The 23,659-nt window shown below is 35.1% G+C and overlaps 2 protein-coding genes, 1 long non-coding RNA gene and 1 other non-coding gene across 6 annotated transcripts; 2 read left to right on the forward strand and 2 right to left on the reverse strand.

Moving 5' to 3' along the window:
- Window positions 1-1,638: 1,638 nt before the first annotated feature.
- LOC141622043 (uncharacterized) lies at window positions 1,639-3,732 on the reverse strand. Its single transcript, XR_012532845.1, has 2 exons — window positions 3,548-3,732; window positions 1,639-2,260 (listed from the first exon to the last, which is right to left on the reverse strand). It is a non-coding gene; the product is annotated as an uncharacterized LOC141622043 (long non-coding RNA).
- A 2,362-nt stretch (window positions 3,733-6,094) lies between these two features.
- LOC141618111 (kinesin-like protein KIN-10C) lies at window positions 6,095-12,027 on the forward strand. Of its 3 annotated transcripts, XM_074435224.1 has the most exons (19): window positions 6,095-6,250; window positions 6,356-6,538; window positions 7,183-7,348; window positions 7,577-7,777; window positions 7,856-8,039; window positions 8,145-8,347; window positions 8,464-8,939; window positions 9,030-9,072; window positions 9,279-9,350; window positions 9,443-9,496; window positions 9,622-9,678; window positions 10,092-10,154; window positions 10,446-10,524; window positions 10,610-10,803; window positions 10,903-10,949; window positions 11,302-11,323; window positions 11,436-11,504; window positions 11,597-11,635; window positions 11,761-12,027. In XM_074435224.1, exons 2-19 carry the CDS (start codon window positions 6,369-6,371, stop codon window positions 11,803-11,805), a joined length of 2,184 nt encoding a protein of 727 aa, XP_074291325.1. In that variant the 5' UTR covers window positions 6,095-6,250; window positions 6,356-6,368; the 3' UTR covers window positions 11,806-12,027. The 3 variants fall into 3 exon arrangements, with proteins under 3 accessions (XP_074291325.1, XP_074291324.1, XP_074291326.1); XM_074435223.1 differs by having other exon boundaries at window positions 6,106-6,538; XM_074435225.1 differs by having other exon boundaries at window positions 6,194-6,538; window positions 10,101-10,154.
- Window positions 12,028-12,257: 230 nt separating this feature from the next.
- On the reverse strand, window positions 12,258-12,332 carry TRNAV-AAC (transfer RNA valine (anticodon AAC)). The gene has a single exon. It is a non-coding gene; the product is annotated as a tRNA-Val (tRNA).
- A 2,757-nt stretch (window positions 12,333-15,089) lies between these two features.
- Window positions 15,090-22,532, forward strand: LOC141618112 (U-box domain-containing protein 32-like). The gene is made up of 9 exons (XM_074435226.1): window positions 15,090-15,631; window positions 17,073-17,194; window positions 17,309-17,430; window positions 18,063-18,167; window positions 18,303-18,783; window positions 19,079-19,228; window positions 20,100-20,627; window positions 21,033-21,773; window positions 22,120-22,532. The coding sequence occupies exons 1-9, from the start codon at window positions 15,451-15,453 to the stop codon at window positions 22,300-22,302; spliced, it is 2,613 nt and encodes an 870-aa protein (XP_074291327.1). The 5' UTR covers window positions 15,090-15,450; the 3' UTR covers window positions 22,303-22,532.
- The last annotated feature ends 1,127 nt before the right edge of the window (window positions 22,533-23,659 follow it).

A 23,659-nucleotide genomic window follows, 5' to 3' on the forward strand; every position in this document is an offset into this window, starting at 1 on the left:
CCCAAAAACGTTCTTGATTTCTATGGATAACTGCACCAGTAGCATTTTGTAAAATCCAACCACCGGCCGCTGTAAGCTAGGCTTCCATCTTTCGCATCACACTTAACCCGAATAGATTCCGAAGCGACAAGCAAAGCCAATGAGAAAGTGTGGATAGTAATTCCTAATGCGCTCCATTTCCGAATGGCATTCCTGATCTTGATTCATGAGTCTTTGTCGAGATAGCATACATTGATGTTGAGCATCAAAATTTAAAGAAGCATTCAAGTACAACAAGTTCATAGAGCCATATAAATCCACGGGCGAAGATCGGAACTTTAAAGCATTCCTAATGCAGTTGATAACAAGATTGTTCATTCTTTAGAAAGAGAGAAATCCAGTTGATGATCCATTGTTGAAGAGAGACTTGTCTACCCGAATCAGAATTAATACCAAGTTGGGAACATAACCAGATACGCAACGCTAAAGGGCAGTCCCGAAAAAGATGCTCAAGAGTCTCAATATGTTCAGAAGAAGAGCAGTTGGCACAGAAGAAATTCCAATCAAGATTCCGCTTCAAAGCTTCTCCACCCAGAGAAAGAGTATTAGAGAGAATTTTCCAAAGAAAAAGACGCCATTTCCCAGAGATAGGCAAGGACCATAGACGCTACTTACAAAACAACATAGAGGATGAATCTAAACGTAGACGATCCTTTGTAGTTGCCTTCCAATTCCACAGATTAGAAAAAGCTGCCGCATACCCAGATTTAATGTTATAGCAACCCGTCGAGGAAAGGGTCCAATACAGAGAATCCGAGCAATCAGAAGGAGGAATGGAAATAGCCATAATACGTGGTATCGCAATTTCCCCACATATCGAATGAACCAGATTAAAGTCCCATTTCCTATACTCTGTTTGTAACTGACATACTTGTACCTTTGGTTTATTACGTAAAACATCATCAGACAGAGGCAAGATATCTTGAAGTGATTGGCCCTGAACCCATTTGTCTTTCCAAACCATCAACGAAGAAGGAAAACCCACTTGCCAGGCAAGATGAGGTCGAAGCAACTCAACACCCCATAGAACACCCCTGCAACCCCAAGAAATAGATCCAGAGAATGGTCTTGTTGAACTGAGGACTTTATCAATAGAAAGATGGTATTTTGGCCCCAGAATGTTCCCCAATAAACTTGTAGGACGCTGAAGAATTCGCCAGCCAACCTTAGCAAGTAAACTTTGATTGAGGCAACTCATATTACGAATGCCAAGACCGCCATTGGACTTTGGAGAGCTGAGAAATAACTTACTACACCAAGGCAAACGAAACCCATTATTCAACCCCCTCCACCAAAATTGTGAAAGTATAGAATCAATCTTAACGTTCACACTTACCGGCATTTTAAATGCCGATAGAGAGTAAATGGAAAGTGAAGAAAGAACAGAATGAAAGAGTGTGGTAAGTACGCATTATTCCAGCTCATAATCCTCTTTTCTACCTTCTCGATTAAAAGATTGTGTGGTAGAGTTGGGGTTTATATAGTAGTGAAATGAGTATGATAAATCACAAAGTTAGTATCGTAAGATGGTAATTTTAGGATACTACACAATCAATGTTGAAAATCTCATAAATCATGTATGGGAGAATGCACAATCAATTTGGAAAACTATCCCATGACTAAATTGGGAATTACCATTTGCTTCTTTTGAAGCACTAACTCCAACATAACCATGCTAAAACATGTATACATTGCGCTAGAAATTTGATGCATTCACATATTTCCTCTAAGGCGACCCTCAATGAGCTATAAACAAAAACTCAAGTGAGCTCCGAGCCTGCACATGTCTCAGTTATGCATCATGCAACTGACATCCAGGCTGGCGAAATAAGGGCCTTGATTGTTGCTAAATGTCACTGACATTGTAAAAGATCCGGAGTCACAACATACGAAGAAAAAATTACAAAGCCGAGTATCACAAAACTCTGAAACACCAATTTATAGAATATCTCGATCAAAAAAAAAATGTTGTGTAGTCTAACAGTTGGAAGCAAGAAAACATTTATGTCATCAATCAGGGCACATCATTGTTTGCTGTAGGTGAAGAATTTTGTTTCTTTAAAGAACAAGAAGATTTGAATGCTTCAATTTGTGATTGGCATTTGACATAGTCGCCTTTGTTTTCGTCCAAGCATTTCTTCAAAGCCTCGACATCACACGGTGACAAAATTTTCTTTGCTACTCCAGTCCCTACATTCTGTTCCATCATGCTCGATCCCACCTGCACAAAACAATCAACTTTAAAATCATTCATTTCAACAAGGCTCTCTCTTTAATCTAGTCTGATAACTTCAGAGAAATTACAGTTATTTTATACGCACTCAGGATTGAATTACAAACAAGCATTAGAAGTTTGGAATGTCACCCAGAGTCCCAGACTACTAAAAATCTTGAAATTCATCAAATCACAAGATGCCATATATGCTTTTGATTCCTAACATCCGCTATTAACTTCCATTCGTGTTTTAAACTTCATACAATCATACCGATGTTACTTAGACTAGGTTAGAAGTATCCTAAAACGAATATGTATCCAAGTATCATACTCGACTATTTTATCAAAAATCTTCTTGCTTTTGGCTCAAAATGTGATGACCAAATATGTATTCAATTATTCATACCATGTCAAAGTATCAAATGCCAGACAAGTGAACACGAGATAACATGAAGGGTGGGAGTCAAAACCGAGCTCCTGATCACACGGAGGGGAGGATGTGTGAGGCACGTGTGATAAACGTACAGCTCCTGGAAAAGCCGCTTTTGATTGTAGAGAAAGGCTCTTAAGTCTTACCCTTCTTACTAAGGGCTTGCTTGGAATGGGAAAATTGTTGCTATAGCTACAGATTCAAAATAAAAGGAAGGAAGCAATAGACAGTGGCGGTGGAAGAGGGTAACAGTAACCACAAAGAGGCGGTAATAACTCACCCACCGTCTCCTTTTTCTTCCTGTCACCACTATCCCTCACTCGTCTTTCTCTTTGTTCTCGTCTCAATTATGCAGTTATAATTACTCTCATCTCGAACAAACCCTAACCAGTGGGAATGTGGATTTAAGACATTTTTTCAAAGTAGTCTCCGCCAATCAATTAATCATACTTCAATGGCTCTAAGACATTATAAGCAAGGACTGAAGGACTCAAGGTTCAATACTCCTATCTGATTCCTAACTTTCTTCCTTCATAACCATTCAGACAAGCCACATATTCCTGGCTAAGTATTACTCTCCGTCTCAGTCATTTGTTTACATTTTTAATCAAAGGTAAATAAATGATTGGGACGGAGGGAGTAATAAACAAATTGGTTGCTCAATAACTTGTAAGTACAGATGAACTACTACTAATTAGATAGGCAGTTGAGAAATTACGGAATACATGGTAAAAGTGATCTCTCAATAACTTGTAAGTACGGATTTATTCTAGTCGAACATCTAAAACGCATCGTGTGGAGTAACCATTAAAATAAAGTTAATAAATTATCATTCGTAATCATGAATTGACTAAAAGAAATACCTGTAGCAGATATTCAAAGTTCTTCAAATTTGAGTTTGGAGACACGCTTTGTTGGGATTTTGGGTCGGATGATCACCGGAAATGGACGATTAATTTGTGTTCCTTTTCTCGTTAGGGTGTGGAAGGCGATTGTGCGCATTTGGGTGGGTCTCGCACATTCTCGTTTTAGACGGATTATTTTCGTCAAAGGCCTTGTTCTTCTATTTTTACTCATTTAAGTTCAACTAGTATAACTCCCGTGCTATAGCACGGTTTTTCTAGATGGAAATGTAAGAAACATTAACAATTAAACTATTGATATTTTTCTATTTCAATTATACAACATATATTTATAGTGTACAAAAACAGAATAGCATTAAAATGAATTAGGGGAGTAGTTAATTATAGAAATATACTAAGTACTATAAATAGTAGTTAGTGACGTAGGCGGAAAAAGTTTGAGATTTGTTATTTTTTTTTTTTAGTAAAAAGGGGATGTCAAGTGATTCTCTAAAATAATAATTATTGCATTATTGAAAAATTTAACAACTTTTAATTTATAATTTAATACTAACTTTATTTAATTTTAATGAAAAAGTAATAATTATGAATTTAATAAAAAGATTAGAGTTATAATTATTAAAACATATTTATTGAAAAGATAATTTTATGATACTTATTTCCTAATTTAAATAGATGTTTTTTGGAGGGAAAACTAAGAGAATTTTTATTCTCTTAGTAGTAGGGGGATTCAGCTCTATTTAATTCAATTTAATTCAATTCAGCTTCTCTCTTCATAAATTAACTTTTTACTTCAATTTCAGTTCAGTTCTGTTCAGTTAAGACGGTTTTAGGGCCTAAAAAGACGGATTTTATGACCATTCTATAGTCAAATGTAATCACAATAGCAAAAGTGGTCACATTTGACTGTAAAAACTAAAATAGTCTCAAATTTCTGTATTTTTATTTCAGACCAAAATGACCCGTTTTAAGAGAGACAAACTAGGACCTAAAACATTTTATAATCTTTTTATTCCCAAATTCTTACTCCGTTGTTAAGAGGTAAGATGGTAATAAACAAGACTAGTTACTTTTTATTTATTTTGGGATTGAATATAATTAGACGGTTGATAAGTTAAACTTCTTTTTTTTTTAGAAAATAGAAAGGAATTTTAACTCGCTCAAAACACCGCATTTGCCTTTTTGGTACATATGGTACATTGTGCATAAAACCATACGAAATATCATGAGTAAATACCGTATAAGTTTATTGTATGCATATAACAACTTTGTTTGAGTTTTTAACTTTTAGAACCGTGGTTTTCATTTTTCAAATGAATTATAGTTTATTTAGTTACACTATTTGATTTTCTAATTGCTCTAATTGAGTTTCATGTTATATATCGTCAATTTTTTTATAAAGATTTTGTGAACAACTTAAATTCATGTGAATTCATGTGAATTGCAAAATGGGTATGTTGTTTGGTTACCCCAATTCACATGAATTGGAAGTTCCCATGAATTCCAATTCCTCCACAATGGAGGAAGTTGCTTACCTAGACCCCCCTAGATAAGTTAGAATGCCTACATGAATTGCACTTCCTCCATGGCAACCAAACATTTTTTTGCAATTCACATGAATTCCAAATTCACGTGTTTTATGACTTCCTAGGCAATACAAATTCCTATATGCAACCAAACGACCCCTATAATTACTTGCTTCAAAAGACCAATACCAACTGGGATGTTGTTTTTAGTTTTTCATTTAACCCGATAAGATTTCATTCGGTTATATTATTCAAATAAATCATAGTTTATTCCATCTATTTTAAAGTTCTTATCAACAATTTGGTTCAACAATTAACAAGAATTGATGGACACCTAATTCATGTTCAACCTAATTTTAAAAGATAATCAAATTCATTATACATGACACCTAATTAAAAGTGAAGTGATTTTGGCCTGAATCTAAGTATCTAACCTACATCAACCAGAAGTGGCTAGATCAAAATAAGCCCTAATCGAAATCAAAATTAAAACGAAGGTGCACCTGAATAGATCCGATTCCTATTCGGTTTAATTTGACCTAAACAAATTACCCGTTTTCTAAGTGTATCCATGTTTGGTCATCTCATACAAAGAAAGAGGCGTTATAAAGAAAAGAAAAAACAATATTGCCACTTCATCATTCCGCCACTAAGTCATTAAAGTCAACACAAATGCTTGTTGAAAATAGTTTACACAAGTATATTGTAAAACAGTTCTTAAGAAACTATTCTACATTAATATGGGTCATGATTTTTCTATTTTTTTTACGACTTATTTGTATAAGACGATTTGAAACGAGACTAATTAGTACCTGTAATTAATCAGTTTATCTTCCTTAAGTCAATCATATCTATTGTAAGTTGAAAACAGGTCAAGTACTACCATTATAGATAAATGAGACAAGTATATTACCCATTTTTAGTCATTTTATGGATTATTTCGTCTAACTATTTAATCAATTTCATATTTAAGACCGATATAATCGTCGGGTATAATTCAAAACAAACCGACCCCGGTTGTAAGTTGTACCTAACTAAACTGAGCATCATAGGAGCGGGCACTGCGTCAGTGACAGAAAAGGAATTAAAAATACGCAAATTCAAAACCCAGAACACACAAAACATACAACGGCTACTCTTCTTCAATCTTTCCCAAAATCATCCCTAAAATAGTACAGTAAATCCTATAATCCTCCATTATTTCTTACTCTAATTCTTCAATATCTCTTCTTATTTCATTTTCGAAACTATCTTTCAACAAATTTCTTTTATTATTAAGCAGAAGAATAATAATTATGGCTTCAGTTGCAATCGGAAAGGTGAAAGTTGTTGCTCGTATTAAGGGTCCGTTGATCAAAGACTCAGAAAACGTTTCGGTTTCGAAGCCGTGGATTTTGATTTCTAGACCCGACCCGAATTCTTCTTCTAGGGTCAAGATTTCTTTTACTTCTGACCAAATCAACAGGTATTTATGAATTCTGTTAGTCATGCATAAATATTTAAATTAGTTGTTGTCGGAAATGTTGTTTATAGGCCGCGTTCTTTTGGACTTAATTTTAATTTAATTCAGTTTAATTACAGTTTAAATTGAAAAGAACCGGGCCTGCATAATTATTCAAATTAGTTGTTGTCGGAAATTCTGTTTTTAGGCCGTGTTCTTTTGGACTTAATTTTAGTTGACAGTTACAGTCGAAAATATCAAAGTTTTAGCGTTATGCAAGACATAATGTAGTTGAATTGATGGCGTAACTTATGCATTGGATTCTGTTAGTCATGCATAAATATTCAAATTAGTTGTCGGAAATGTTGTTTCTAGGTCTTGTTCTTTTGAACTTAATTTGATTTCAGTTCGGTTTAATTACAGTTTCAGTCGAAAAGAACATGGCCTTAGTGTTGTGCAAAACATAGTGCAGTTGAATTGATGGCGTACTTATGGATTGGATTCTGTTAGTCATGCATAATTATTCAAGTTAGTTGTTGTCGGAATGTTGTTTTTAGGCCCCGTACTTTTGGACTTGATTTTAATTCGGTTCAGTTTAGTACACAGTTTCAGTCGAAAAGAATAGGGCAGTGTAGTTGAATTGATGGCGTAATTTATGCATTGAACAGTGGAAAACAAAGTTATGAAGTAGATGAGTGTTATGAGCAAGAAGCAAGAAATGAAGAGATATTCGTTAAGGAGATCAAACCCTTGATTTCTGGATTATTTGGAGGTCAGAATAGTACTGTTTTCGCCTATGGACCTCGAGGCAGTGGCAAGACTTACACAGTTCAGGTTGCATTCTTCATCGTTTTTGTCGTTCCAATTGATGTTATACTCACTCTGTCCCATTCATTTGCTAACCTTCTTTTATTCTTTGGGAGGGGTGTTTTAATCAAAGGTAAACAAATAATTGGTGTCAGTAGAGTATTTGTGGCTCCAATTAAAGTTGTTGTCCCTTTGAACAAAGCTTGTTTTGAAGTCCAATGTCATTTTCTTAGATTTTCGTAACATCTTGTTTAGGGTTTTGAGAAAGAAATTGGACTGGCAGTGCTTACAATGAGTTCGATTTTAGCTCAAGCGGAAGAAGAGCGGAAAGTTGTCAATGTTTCTGTATTTGAGATGTGCCAAGATCATATTATCGACTTATTAGACTCTAAAAGATCCGAGGTTTCAGTTTTTGAGGATGCTCAAGGCAAGATCAGGCTTAGAGGTCTTTCTAAGGTAAGTAGAACTAGTTAATGTCTTTGGTTGGTTGTTGTTGATTCTTTGATAGAGATAAAATTATTTACGTTTTTTCAGGTCAAGGTGAACTCTACTGAAGAGTTTCAGGGGTTGTATCATGATGCAGCAAGCACACGAACACAAAAAGCGGGTGAACCTACACATCGTAGCCACATAGGCTGTATCCTTTATCTTGTGTCGCCACAAACTGAAAATTCAAGTGCCAGACTTGTGGGGAAGATTAATTTCATTGATTTGGCCAGTACGTTGTCCCTCTTTTTGATCTGCAAAATCTAATTCTCACTTCTATGTCGATTGAAGACATATATTTAACTTTTAATTTGTGTCATTGTTCGTATCTAATTAGGTTATGAAGATTCTAGAAGAAAGAATAACGATGGCTTTAAACTGGCTGAAACTACAAGTATTAAAAAGTCTCTTACGGCTGTGCACAATGTTTTATACGCCTTGAATGCGAATGATCGTGTACCTTATAGGGAAAGCAAGTTAACTAGGATGTTGCAAGACTCTCTTGGCGGTTCGAGTAAGATTCTAATGATTACCTGCATGGTAAGTGTTAAATTGTTTATTCCTATAGTGTAGTGAAGAGTTGACAAGTATTTTTCTCTATGTTGGGTGAAAGAAGTGAAGTATCTAAGATATACCGTGTTTTTGATTCCATGTAGAATCCAGTGTTTTGCCAAGAAACTGTACAAACAATCAGTGTAGCTTCTCGATCATGCATGGCTGGTTTTTTGGCTTATTTGAACCCTGGTCAAAGCAGTAGAAGTACTACTAATAAGTCATTTGGGATGCCGTCTCCACAAACCGTAAAGTCTGCATCTAAACCCTCTAGAATAAATTTGATGTCTCCCAAAGCCATGAAACCCATGAGTGCTTCAGCATCTGCGAGAAAGCATACGGGATCACGTGTTCAAATGTCTGTATGCAAGGCAAGTGGCAGTGTAGCTTCGCAAAAGAGTGGGATGCCTTCTTCACAAACCGTAAAGTCTGCCTCTAAACCGTCTAGATTAAATTTGATGTCTCCCAAAGTTATGAAACCCATGAGTGCTTCAGCATCTGTGAGAAAGCATACCGAATCACGTGTTCAAATGTCTGTACGCAAGGCAAGTGGCAGCGTAGCTGTGCAAAAGAGTGGAAGGTATGCATTTATTATTGCATGCTTCCTAATTTGCAATTTCTCTGGTTGATTTGGTTACTCAAATTTCTTGTAATGTATATGGCTTTTCAGGAAACTATTTGCTGATAATAATCGAGATAAAACTGCAAAAGGGGTATGGTGTGCGCGTCCATTTCTTACAAATTCTTTTGTCCTTTAAAATGTTGGTTCATGGCTGTGCTATATGGTGTTGCTGAGGTTACTGTTCTGCTTTTCATTATGTGAAGGCATAATCTGGAGTAATGGACATTCTATAACAAAACATTTTAATTGCACATTTAGACTGCCCTAATAGCGAATAATGTCAATTGAACATTTCAGGAAAATGTACCCCCGGTAGCTGTTCCATCTACGGATTCTGTTCCATCTACGGATTCTTCTGTCCAGTTGGAGGTACAGTCTTGTAGAGTCGCCAATTATTCAACAATTAATCCAGTTTTTGAAATTTTACAAATTTGTTAAAACTGATCAACTCTTTAATACAGGTAATTTCATCTCTAGATAGAGAAGAGGTAGCTGATTTGCTCACACATCCAGAGGTATAATCTAATACATCTCCGTAGTATTTTCTTGGTATCAGATACAGAGTACCTACTAATAACTGATTAATTCTCTTTGGTTAGAATATTGATCTCTCTGTCTAACTTGATTATTCTTGTTGCAGAAGTCTACAGTGACCGTTTTTTCAGATATGGATCCTTCTCAGCTTCCTTCTGATAAGGTAATCTATATATTTTGCAACTCTCTCGAGCCTATTAGACAAGTTATTCTGTCTGATCGTATAATACAGGTTAGTCTGTTCGGTTTGCATCTGCAGAACTGTAATGCCCTTGAAATTCAGCTGCATAGTCCTTACACAGTACCCTTAACACAAAAGCCACGAATTACCCACCTAACTTGTAATTTATAAATTTTCTCATGTAATATCAACCATGCTTAACTCTCAATAAATCGTACACATTTGATTGTAAGTGTCATATTCTGGAGGAGTCTGGACTATTACTGTTACTGAGGAGTACTTCATAGTAAGAATAACAAGACGTAAAGTATTGCGGAGTGCAATCAACTTGCTAATCTGACTGTAAGAGTCATATGCTGGACTATTACTATCACATGTTTTGACTTGTTTAACAGTCACTGCAGGAAATGTCAAAATCCTCTTCACCGGCAAACTCATCTCAACTCCTCTTAGAAGAGGTAAGTCAAGTTATGCTAATCTGGCTGTGCTCATATAAGCATTAAATGACACTTCTTGACATGATGCGAACTAACATATAGGCAATTAAATTTGGACGGTTTGGTGGATCATCCTTCGGGTCTGACCTATTAAGTTAATTATGCTATGATTATACATTTATACATAAAACAGAAGTACTTGTACCAAGATTGTTCTACAACCCTACACTGATTTTCGCGACACTGAAATAGCTATTCTTAGAAGTTATATCATAAATTCATAATAGCATCTCTCCTTTATGTTAATTCTAGGATGCTATACAAGTCGAGAACAACGTCACTACTCCCAGTGTTTGCAAAACACCAACTGCAGGAAGATATTCAGTCGAAGGTAAGTAGATTCTCCTATGAAAATGTTTTGGCATTCTATTGTGTACAATTGCAATTGTATACTCAACACAATTTATTTGTTGTAGATAAAGAAAACAAATTTCATGACGCATCACCGCCATTAAGTGCAAGATTACAAGAGTTGTCCAACAACTTAAAATCTCTTTCTATTTCAACTGAAGCAAACTTCAAAACTCCAACAACAGTATGTGCTAAAATATCTGAAGAACATGAAATATCAAATAACGGAAGTGCTTGGACAACCTTACATGCAATGAAGGTTACTATTTCTCGTTTCTGTAAACATACATCTTGCCTTCATCATATGAATGGGAGATTATACTTAATCTTGCTAACACTAATAATTTTTTTTTTATAGGATACCTTTGTTCAAGAATATTTGAAGTTTCTGAATACTGCTAGCAAGTAAGTTTATAAATTTGGACCATTTTGGATTAGTTTCATTTGTACTATTATTTCCCATTTAGTACTCCCTCTGTCCCGGTTATTTGTTGTCCTTTTCCATTTTTGTGTGTCTCAGTCAATCGTTGTCCTTTCTATTTTAGGAATGCATTTGATGAACAATTTGGTCATTCACACTCAATTTGGTCCACATGTCATTTAGTTATTTGCCATCTCCTTTTTCCTTGGTCTTTGTGCCAAAATCAAAGGATAACAAATGACCGGGACGGAGGGAGTAGATGTTTTTATGTTTCATGTTTCTGTGTATTGTGTGATAAACCGATGTCTAATTCTTAAACTAATGTTTACTTAACAGGGAAGAGCTAAAAGGGCTAAAGGTCAGTGTTTTATGTTATGCTTGATTTACAACCATTTTCATACACTTATCAATTGCCTACAACAATATCGATCTGCATTATGTTTTTCATCAATTCCTTAACTTTCTGATAGGGAATCGGAGAAAAGAGAGCTGAGTACATCGTTGAATTGCGGGATGAATCTCCTGAGCCCTTCAAAGAGGTAGAAAAAGCCTTGAGGGTAGTTGATAAGTTAATTCATACCGTCATACAAACAAGCTAATGTATTTATAAGATTGTTGTTTTCCATTGCAGCTCGATGATCTAACAAACATTGGGTTATCAGAAAAGCAGGTAATAAAGCTTAAAAAAATCTTCACCGAACCTAGTCCTTATTTTCTATGCTTCTATACTAAGTCATTGTCAACGGTCGAGTATGAGTTCGAATTCCTAACTTTTATTTATACTTGTCTCCATAGATCACAGGACTGATGAAGAACATAGCTGGAAATCTTTTCACCTAGTAGGAGCTTCTGAGCTGCATAATCTTTAGTACAAAGCAACATCATGTTGCTATCTACGGAGTAGTAAATTTGGAGTTGAGCCCAATTATGTTTTTATCTACCTATGTTAGTTGTAAAACTTATAATTAATATTGTCTATTTGTAACAAAAAAAATGATGTATTGAGAATACTAGTTTGTGTTTCCATCTCTATGACATTGGTTACCTAAGAGTTTGAGACAATCGACTTAATTATATAAGCCCTACAACCAACTGATTTGGTTTTAGGTTCTACGGAGTATCCATTAGTTGATCTCGTGCGATTTTCATGAAGCATCAGGCAATGGTGTGCCTGGATGATAGAATTAATCACAAAATCATGGATTAAAGTTTTGTTTGAAGCAATGCAAACTTGGAAGTCAATGTCATGCGTAATTCTTGCGAATCAGGGGGAAAAAAAAGTTGTCATATTGTGGCGTCGCCCGGGTTTGAACCGGAGACCTTCAGTGTGTTAGACTGAAGGTGATAACCAACTACACCACGACACCTTGTTGTTACTAGACCTAACGTTTTCAATAGTATACCTTGGATTAACAATGTAAACAGTCCAATCCAGCTACTTGGACCATTTATATTGGTATTTAACGAGTCGGTAAATCTTCTTTAAAACGGAACTATCCATCTTAATGTTAAGACGGATCAAATACATTACCACTTATGTGTAGTATAAGAATGCATAAGGAAAAATAATACGGAGTATATCGGTTTAATATAGACAAGTGATATGATACTTGATTTGTTTTAAGCTTAAGACGGATGATATTATCTTAAATGAGAATTTGTGTTAACCAATATTTTCTCAACTAAAAATAAAGTTTAGGACTTTATTATGTAGTTAGAAGAATCCACACTCAATTATAAGTTTATCAAAGATAATGAGAAGGCAAAATGACTTAATCGTAGTAGGTGCATCACTTATGACTTATTGTGCTTTACTAGTAATGCTATTATCAAGTCAATACGGAGTTGAGAAGACTTGCTTTAACTTGACCTTCTAGGCATAAATTTTTCAACACAAAATCTCATTTGTGACGGCACGTATCCGTCAATTTGGAGTGACGGATACCATTTTCCCTCATAAATAACCCAAATAGAGGAGAGAGGGAAGCACATGAGGGTGCCCCCACCTTGTCCCCCCTATTCGTTTTGTGAGTGGTATTATCCGTCACTTGCTCCGACCTGTCTTCAGCAAGACTAATTGATTTTTCAAATGTCCACATTATAATTAACTTTTATTTATAACTTTATTAACAACTTGAATTCTTAATTTCCATATTTTAATTTACTTTGATAATTATATATGAGTATCAATTTCCTAACATGTGTTCTAAAAGTCATATTAAAGACTCCTATGAAAAAATATAGTGAAATCCCCCTAAAACTAAAAGAATAAGAAAACTAAAACTTTTTCCCGCCTAAATGCTCATACTATAAGTGGGCCTTTTTTTTACATATTACTATGCTGGGCTTAGTGTACGCTGTCAAATAATCTATAACATATACAAGTCCATTAAAATCTATAACATTAGTACACACCAACTATGCTACTAAAAATATAAAATTTTTACATATCTTTGTAATAAAGGTTAATGGTTTACATATCCTGGGGATAATTGTTAATTAAGATATGCACCAAAATTGTGGATATACAGCAAAATTATTACGATTTATATATCCTTCTAATAAAGGTTAATTAACCTACGCACCAAAATTAGGGATATACATATCATTATAATATACTAATATCATAGAAAGATCTTATTTCAAATCATTTATGTACTAACGCACCAAATTAGGGATATACATATCATTATAATATACTGATATCATAAAAAGATCTTATTTCAAATCATTTATGTACTATTATTTATCCATAAAATACCCTAATCGTAATCTTTTGGGTCAAATAAAAGGCCAATTAAAATTATTTTTTCTAATTAATCTTTTGCTGAATTTATATTCTTCCCACAAATACATTCCTAATTATACTACTCAATAAAATCTTTCAATATACCCCTAACAACCTCTCCATAATTAAGATCTTTTGATGAAGCAGAGATGGTAGCATAAACATGTCGTACAAAATATATTGAGATGGTAGCATATACTTATTTATGAATATTTTTTGCTGAGATGGTAGCATAAACGTGTCGTATTATTTTTATATTTGTTTCCGTTTATAAAGTTAATATGCGATTTGCTTACATTTTGTTTTTAACTCAATGATCATATCCCCTATTAGTAGTGACCCTTATATTAGAGTATATTTTTGAATAATAATCGGTTTTCATTATTTGTAATAATAAAAAAAGGCTCGCACAAAAATAATTTAATCTAAAAGTCCTTTAAATAGTACACTTTTTTTTTAATATATCACTAACATTATAACGTACATTAGAACTTATTATAAGTACAACTCATTTATATAAATATCTTAAATCTTTAATGCCGTGCCTAATGCCGTGCTTTAGCTCTCTAATGCCGTGCTTTAGCACGGGATCTCAACTAGTAATCTATTATGAGAAATTGAGAAGGTTTTATGCTCTAACTTCTCATGCGAATCTTATACTACTATATATATTCGTTATTATTGTGTGTCTCCATGACACATTAAAATGCAGATAGTCCATTTGTTAATATCACACATTTAAGGAAAATAGTTGGAGAAATGTGGCTTACATAAATTCTTAAGATTGTTATTAAGATTAGCAAGTGTACAAGTGTAGTTTGGATTAAACTTAAACATTTGAATCAGGTCACTCACGAGTCAAATAATGACAAAGTCAATTCATATAAACCGAGTAACTTCTTGATTCAGAAAACACAAAAACTCAAATAAGACCGTTGTATATATATAGTAATTTTTTTTTTATATGTTCCATCATCCTATTCTTTAACATATGTATAATTGTCTCACATTAAAATTTAGCTTTCAACATATTATAACTTATTATAACTATCAAATTATCAACCTTTTAGGCTTTTTCTTGCAAAATCTAGAGATATATGAGTAATCAATTGGTCTCCCTTGTGACGGGTTACCATTTGTGGCGGATATTTTGTGAGTTAAAATGGTAACAAAATGGGTAAGTGGAGAAAGGGGACCACATGAATAGTGTTGCAGAGAGAGAAAAAGTGGAGTGCTTTTGTGAGGTAAAATGGTATCGTCATTTCAAGAAGTGACGGATATATCTTCGTCATAAAACAAAAAGAATTTGTGATGAGTAATTGAGTTTAGAGTATATGAGACCCTTCTCTTACAAGTAACAACCTTGAGAAAGCACATGCCCCATACCATATCATAATTCCACTATAGCAATATTTTTTCATAAAATTTAATCTTTGCCAAATTGTCATCCAATAAGTGGAATCAACAATCAAAAGCAACACAAAGCATAAACCCAATTCACCAAATATTCCCAATATTTTTACCAAATTTATCACTCATTTAGTTGCAGATTTATCACTCTGTCTCTTCAATTATTGCATTAATCATCTCATACTACAAAACCCATCAAATTTAATCAATTTTAATGCACAATTCCAGCTTTAATTATCATAATTATGGATTAAAGTTGGTTAATTAAGAATTAAGAGAATTTAATTATGGGTAGTAATGAAAATGAAAGTTGTAATAATTATTATTTGGAAAATACAGTTTTTGTTGCAGTGAGTAAACATGTGAAGGATAGTGAATCAGTTCTTTCATGGGCAGCTAAGAAATTTGGTGGAAAGAAGAAAATTTGTATACTTTATGTTCATCAGCCTGCTTCATTAGTATCATTCTGTGAGTAATTTGCTTAATTTGTTGTAATTTCTCTTTGAATTATGTAATTGCTGTTGTTTTTAATTATGATTTTGGTGAATTGGCTGTTTTTTAGCTTAATTTGTTGCATGCAGTATTGCAGTGATTTTGTTTTCCCTTGGATTTTGATGCAAAAGTTGATTTGATCTATAGAACAGTGTTATTAGAGATTTTGAGATCAAATGTTTAGTTTAGTTTAGTTTAATTTGCATTGCAAATCGAATATTTGTTTGAATTTATGTTGCTGGATCGATGATATGTAGTTTGTTTAAACTTGAGGGTACCAGTCCTTCGATTTATCGACGCAATTTTCATATTGGGTCTTTCGGAAACAATCTCTTTGTGTTGCTAACGCAAGGGTAAAGCTGCATACATCCGACCCCCTTACCCCACAATTTTCGGGGGCCATTGATTGAGGCATTGGAGGTAATGTTGTTGTTGTTAAACTTGGGGGTATTCCAGAAAAACTGTTGTATGGAACAGTAAAAAGATGAATTTGTTGGAAGAGAATCATTGTGTTTTTAGCAATCCAGAAATGATGTATGAATCAGTAAAAAGATGAAATTGTTGAATGAAAATTTGGAGGTTTGGATTTTGATGAGATGGGTTGGCTGTTAGGCTGTGGGTCATTCGGAAACAGCCTCTTTGTGTTCCTAACACAAGGGTAAGGCTGCTTACGTCCAACCTCCTTACCCCGCAATTTGGTGGAGCCATTGAGACATTGGAGTAATGTTGTTGTTGTTGGGTTGGTTTCTAGGCTCGTCTTTGATATCGAATCAGTTAATTCGAGCATTGTGTTTTAGTTCATATAGCAGTTTTGCATTTTTGTAGTATGGGATCTGATGCAATCCTATTTGAAGGCGTAATTAGCTGAAGAGATGATTTTTGGGTACTTCAGTTTAGAAGTGATTTAGTGTGAATGGTTGAACACTTGAACCTGTATATTTGAGATAACCTGCTGTTCTTTTGAAACTTGGGTTCTATTGATGGTCCTGGATAACAAGGTGATCGAGATGATGGATGACTGACTGACACTGAATAACCTGTGATTGTGAATTTTGTGATGCTATTCCTTTCCATTTGCCAATTTTAGTATACGGGACAAATATGTTGGCAATATCTTTTGAACAATTGCTTACCCCGTGAGTCCTTCTGATACACGAAACTTGCCATTTTTTCTTTTCGGGTTGATTCAGAAGTACTTACCCATTTCCTTTTTGGGTTAACTTTTAGTTACAAAACGACTATATTAATCTAGCAGCGAACCTGCTCTTGTCTTTCGTTTTTTTACTGTTTCAGTTATTGTGATATTGCTGAAAGTCTTTGTGAATTGTGGGAGCAGTTAATGTCAATTGGCAGAAAAACATTATCTGGTCTTTGTTTCATCTATCCACATATCTCATTGATGTTTTTTCTTATGCAGTTGGTGGAAAACTAACTGTCAGCAAATTCCAACAAAGAGCGATCAATGCACTCCGTGAAGCAGACATACAGAAGCTTCACAAACTCATTAGTCAATATGTTCTCCAACTTTCCAATATGGGGGTAATTTCTTACCCTTTTCACTAGGCATTTCCTGTTCAATATGTATGAAAGCTTTGATATGGATGTGTATTTCCTGTCAGAATAGTCGTTGACTATGAAAACTCGTGTGTTCAGGTACATGCTGATAGGATGTGGATTGAAATGGACAACGTTGAAGAAGGAATAGTAGATATGATTGTACAACATGGAATCAAATGGCTGGTCATGGGAGCAGCAGCAGATAAGTATTACAAAAAGTATGACGGATCCAATCTAATGTTTTAATTGATATTCAAAGTCTTCCTTCAAATTTGATAGGTTGAAGCAACATGTTGGCTGGATTAATAGGATAAATGTTAAAACATCAGTATTTCACAGTGACATGGGTCGTTAATAACAGAAAAAAGTGTGAGATTTTGATTTGAATACGGGAATTTCTGATGGAAAATGTGGACCTCTAATTTAGCATTGTGAGTGAAAAGAACAAGAAGAAGGCAAAGACTCATTATTTTCCGGCCTTGGAATATAATAGAAATAAAGTAAATTGATTCGCTAAATAGGGATAGTGTAGATGCGTACCACGATGGCTATTGGTCATTAGAAGCAGTCTTTGTTTTTAAAATAGGGATAAGGTTGTGTACATCCAACCCTGACCCTTTTTCCGCCACAGTCCATGGACGGGAACCATTGATGCGCTAAGTAATGTTGTTAGTTGTTGTAGTTAAAACTTAAAACGAGCACGGGATGAAGAGGTGGCTCAGTGAAGGAGGCAGAAATTGATTAAATAATGGCTCTTCATACTTTCAGGGTTGGCTAATTGATATTGATCTTTGTATTATTTTTCTAGAGCCTGTACTAATCTTCTTAATCAATCTGGTGAATATTGCAGGGATATGACAGAGTTGAAGTCTCAGAAGGCGATATTTGTCTGCGAGCACGCACCAGTTTTCTGCCATATATGGTTTATATGTCGGGGTAACCTTATTTCTACAAGGTCATTCTATTTCTTATTCATATACAGCGCAATGTATCGAGTCCTAATTCTTTAATTCTGGATTTATTTTGCTCTGGTGTTGCACTACTGCTCTCAATTAATGGTCATTTAACTAGAAAAGGCCTATTTCAACAGGAAGGGTGTCGACAGTTCTGTAACAACAGAAATAAATGCGAATGTGGCCAACATAGGACAGGAGCGTGTATATTTAGATGATATTGGAGAAAATGCTTCTCGAGAACAACAATCAATACCGTCAAATATTATAGACAAAGATCCAGAACAAGTTAGAGTAGAGAGTCATAGTGATGTTTCAACTGATGAGTCCGAATCTTCGGCTCTTTCTGATGATATTGAAGAAGCCAAAGAATCTGAAGATGAGAGAATAGATTACATGGTTGATGGGCACATGTCACCACCGCGATTGACTTTCAGGGAGCGTGGGCCCATTCTTCGAACCTGCTCTATTGATTTTGACTCTCAAATGAAGCATAATCTGGAGCTATTGGGTCCATTTGAGGTTAGCTTGAGTACAGAAAGAGTTGCCGTTGAAGGCAAACGTCAGATCATCAAATCCCAATCATCATCAGATTTAGCTTCGTTCAAGGGAAAAATGGTACAAGTAGACACTGATTTTTATTTCCTATAAACTTATACGGAATGTCTCATATGTGAAACCATCCCAGACTCCCAGTAAACCTATAATTGAATAAATCTGTAAGGATTTGAGTTGGTCTTGCACGTCTCATACAAGACTCCTAGTTTATATTTGCCGGCTCTGAGTTAATGGAGGCATGCTAAATGATACGGAGTAATTAAAAGGCGTAACATGATGCTTTAACGTCTATGTTTTCAGGACTTGGGAGAATTTCGTCTTCATAATCTCATTGTGGTCCATGAATTTTGCACAGGAAGGAAAAGCTAGACTACAAACACTAAGAGATATTTCTAGTAGATTGGAACAGGCAATATCAGACACTAACAATGTGAAACAACTGGCTTTTCAAGAGTCAGTCCAGCGATGGAGAGCCGAGGAGGACGCAATGGATGCTAAGAAAAAGGTAATCCCTGCATCTCATATAAATGTCCTGATTAACTTTTCTTGGTCAAGTATCTACACGTTTGGACATTACTTTAGATTATAATGTTGTATGAAGTGAATCATTTTTTTTTTCCATTCTTATAGCTTTATATGAATATATAACAATGCCTCAAGCGGGGGATCGGATGTACGCAACCTTGTCTTATTTTGAAAACGCAGAAACACTGTTAAGTGTGTGACCTATAACAAGATTGCCTCATGAATTGCATTGACCGAACCAAAAAATTAACGAGTTACCGAGTATTTCTTTATTCCATCCTATTGCAAAGCCAAAGAATAGTGATTCCTTAGCTGCATTGTAAATGGAAATGCATGTGCCTTTCTTATGCATATACCATAAGCTACTAGTCTACTGTATAATTACAGAAATATATGGTCAAAGTGTTGGGTTGGCGACCGCTAATTGTGCTCTATGATTTATCTTGACCAGAGTTGGTGTATCTCTGTGTAGGAAACAGCCTCTTTCTGTTAATACACAGGGGTAAGGCTGCGTACATCTGACCCCGCAATTAACAGAAGCCCTTACGGCAGAGGGGTAATGTTGTTTGTTTTTGTAGAGTGGGTGTATCTTTTTCCTTCATAAAGCAGTGTAATCTTTGTGAATAACAAGTTCAATTAAACGTGAATCACTTAGAATACATATGCTGAGGAGATCCAACAAAGAAAAGAAGTGGTAGATAATTATTCGGAAATAAGAGAACTGGTAACCAATTGACCGAGAGGCCAATAAGTACCATGAACAGAGAGTTGTGCTAACTTAGAATAGTTCGAAATTATCTGAGGCGGTTCAATGTTTTCTTTTATCGCTCAAGTGGTGCACATTATTGCAGGCTTCTGCTGCAGAGTATAAATTTGCTAAGGTGATGAAACAAAGAACAGATGTAGAGGAAGACCTGGCAAGGCAAAAATCAGAACACATTAGATACAAAGAAGAACATGATAAATTTCGGAGTGAACTTCCAATAATCCAAGCTGAATGTTCTGATCTGGAAGATCAAGTGGGAGATTCAGAAATTGCAGCTAAGGAACTCGAGGAGAAGATCGTCTCAGCTGTTGAGCTCTTGATATCTTTCAGGAAAAAAAGGGACCAGCTAGAGATAGAACGTGATAATGCTATCCATAATATGGAGAGCCTCAAGAAATTGAAGGAACAAAGAGTTGCGGCCTTGTCAGGCCCACGATTTCCTACATTTTCCTTGATTGAAATTGGTGAAGCAACCTGCAGTTTTGACCCGTCTAAAAAAATTGGAGATGGAACATATGGAAGCATTTATCAAGGGATGCTTGGCCATATGGAAGTTGCTATTAGGATGTTGCCTAATGATGGTATTCAGGCCCAACTTATGTTTGAGCATCAGGTAAACTATACCAGAAATAAGTAGAGCAATAGAAAGCAAGCACGATTAACTGCGACGTTTCTTTTATTCTTCATTATGAGTCACTGGGTCTGGTTATAGGGTGAGCTGTTAACGGGTAACTTTGCATACCGATCAGTTCAGGACTTTTGTAGGTCATTTGGTTTATTTTCAGGCTGTGACAATCATGATATTTGTTTCATATTGCTCATTTTGGGTCTGCTCACTTCCGGTTCGGGTATAATCAATTTCGAATTGGGTCTACTTTGGGTTCTATATTTCTATATCAGTTGGGTCAGTTTTTACTTTTTCCGGGTCTAGCTGTGGCTGAGTATGAACAACATTGATCTATTTGTAACACTGTTTGAGTGTCTAGATCAGCATTACTTAATGCTTCTTAAATTGCAGGTTGAAATCTTAAGCAGGTTAAGGCATCCAAACATAGTGGCGCCCATTGGGATTTGTCCAGAAGCAAGATCCATAGTATATGAGTACCTTGAGAGAGGTAGCTTAGAGGACAGCTTGGCCTGCAGGAGGAGAACCCGCCCTCTGCCATGGCAAACTCGAGTCCGCATTGCAACTGAACTGTGCTCAGCCCTGATCTTCCTTCATACTAATAATCCCCCGATGTTCCATGGGAATCTAAAACCCACAAAGATTCTACTCGATGCTAACTTCGTCAGCAAAATTGGTGACTTGGGAATTTTCCATTTAATCCTACAAAATCACAGAGAACTCTTATATGGGCCCAACAATCAGAATCGATTCTCCGTGTATACCGACCCAGAATTTCTCAGTACAGGAGTGATTAGTCCACTTTCAGATGTTTATTCATTTGGAATGATTATATTACATCTTATAACTGGTGCTCCCGGGATTGTGAAAGATGTCAAGCGCTCCCTACAGTGCGGTAATTTAGAGTCTATTTTGGATTTTTCAGCTGGGGACTGGCCAGTTAATCAAGTGAAATCACTAGCTCGAGTGGCATTGCAATGCTGCGACAGAAACCCATCAAAGCGACCAGACCTAGGCACAAAAGTACGGAGTGTTCTCCAAGCTTTCAGAAATTCATGTGATGCACAAATATCATTCCGGCAGAATCAGGAAAACCGCCGACCTCCGTCTCATTTCCTTTGTCCCATTTACCAGGTGATGATAAAGCAATATTCACTGATTTTGATTTTATCTTTTATTTACTTTGTTTCTAGTACGATTAGACCGGCCAAAATTCATCCTTCCCTAATGACTGTGTTTGAAGCAAACTGACCCAAACCCGAATAAAACAACGCTGCAGCTGATCTGAACACAAAATGACTCAGTTCGTATTGATTTACACGACTGACCTACACGTAAGTGATCACTCAACAACGTGAAACCAAATTAACTCGTACCCAAAATGATGATCCGACATGATCCAACCCGACTGACCTCTTTATCAGGTGTGTTCAGGAAGAGTACCACTTTGACATTTTGACTTAATATTGCGTAATTACAGGAAGTCATGAAGGACCCTTGCACAGCAGGAGACGGGTACACATACGAAGGAGATGCCATAAGAGCGTGGTTGGACAGCGGCCATACAACTTCACCCATGACTAACTTGGAGCTCCCAACCTGTGATCTCGTCCCTAATCATGCTCTTCACTATGCCATCCAGGAATGGCTACAACGATCGTAAATCAACATTTTTCTAACCACAGATTTGCACATATATATACAGGGGTTCACTAGCATGGTTCTGCTAAAGCCAAAAGTCATACATACATACCAATGTATTCCTCGAGTAATGATTCAACCTATGTTCCTTGTAGATTGATAGGATGTACCTTGTACTGAACAGAGCTCTGCTTACGCTTATCGAAAATGCTATATAGTGTGTGTGGAATCAGCATGAGTAATTTTAGTGAATGTCTCCTACTATTTTAGTTACTAGTATTGGTGCTCGGCTTCGCCCGGGCTACCTCTACTTACCATTATTTTTTTTTTATTAAATAAAATTGCTTAAAAGGTGCATAACCCATAAATTTATCATTAATATATTTTTCTATGACATATCCTAAAATTATGATGAAATAAATTTTGAGACAAATTCACTATTCCCGGTCTCCTGCTATTAATATTTTACTCTTATTAATGAAGCAATAGTAATAACATTTCACTACTTGCCTGTAATCATTGTTACTTTCACTACTACCGCCGTAATTATTGTTACTGACACTACTGCCGCATTAATATTGATAATTTCACTACTCCCGCGTAATTATTGTTACTTTTACGATTGCCACATTAGTATTGATTATTTCACTACTCCCGTTGTTGTTTCTACCATTTTCACTAATCTCGCTGATAATATTGTTACTTTTACTATTCAAATGAGTGATTATCATCATATAATTATATCTAATGTTACTACAAATTTTTCTTTACTGACGAAATTACTTTTACTACTTAGGTATGCAATTTTAAGAGGATTATATATTTATATAAATATATTACATATATGCATTAAATCAAATCGAAAGAATTATGCAATATTATATATTATGGAATCTAACTTGAATTATTTATAACCTATTTATATTATATTTTTGTATGTTAAATAATTAACATCTCTATACATCTAATAAACTATAAAGTTTGATAAAATTGCATAGATTTTAAATTTAATATATAATTTTATGATGATAATAATTAATACCATAAGTGTGCATGTTTATACTAATTAATTATTTTATTTTAAGGAAATTGACCATCTTCTATTCTTCTATAAATATTTAGGAAAATTATCAAGCATCTTCTTTCTTTTAATCTCCTTGAAATTGACCACCTTAATTAATTATTTTATTTTAAGAAAATTGACCATCTTAATTAATTATTTTATTTTAAGGAAATTAACCCTGTTTTAGTCTCTTACAAATGTTTAGGAAAATTATCAAGCTTTTATACGGAGTATAATTTAATTAATTTTAACCCAAACTATATAATATTTGCATTGAGATCCCTTAATCGGGTCCATCACACGGTGCTAGTGATTT

The sequence above is a fragment of the Silene latifolia genome, chromosome X (assembly GCF_048544455.1).
Source record: "Silene latifolia isolate original U9 population chromosome X, ASM4854445v1, whole genome shotgun sequence".
Classification (NCBI taxonomy): domain Eukaryota; kingdom Viridiplantae; phylum Streptophyta; class Magnoliopsida; order Caryophyllales; family Caryophyllaceae; genus Silene; species Silene latifolia.

Coding starts and splice junctions, on each gene's coding strand:
- LOC141618111 (XM_074435224.1), top strand. CDS start 6,369: ATGGCTTCAGTTGCAATCGGAAAGGTGAAAGTTGTTGCTCGTATTAAG. Junction 8,348..8,463: donor TTCTAATGATTACCTGCATG/GTAAGTGTTAAA, acceptor GATTCCATGTAG/AATCCAGTGTTTTGCCAAGA. Junction 10,950..11,301: donor TTTCTGAATACTGCTAGCAA/GTAAGTTTATAA, acceptor TTTACTTAACAG/GGAAGAGCTAAAAGGGCTAA.
- LOC141618112 (XM_074435226.1), top strand. CDS start 15,451: ATGGGTAGTAATGAAAATGAAAGTTGTAATAATTATTATTTGGAAAAT. Junction 17,195..17,308: donor TCCAACTTTCCAATATGGGG/GTAATTTCTTAC, acceptor TCGTGTGTTCAG/GTACATGCTGATAGGATGTG. Junction 18,168..18,302: donor GGTAACCTTATTTCTACAAG/GTCATTCTATTT, acceptor CTATTTCAACAG/GAAGGGTGTCGACAGTTCTG.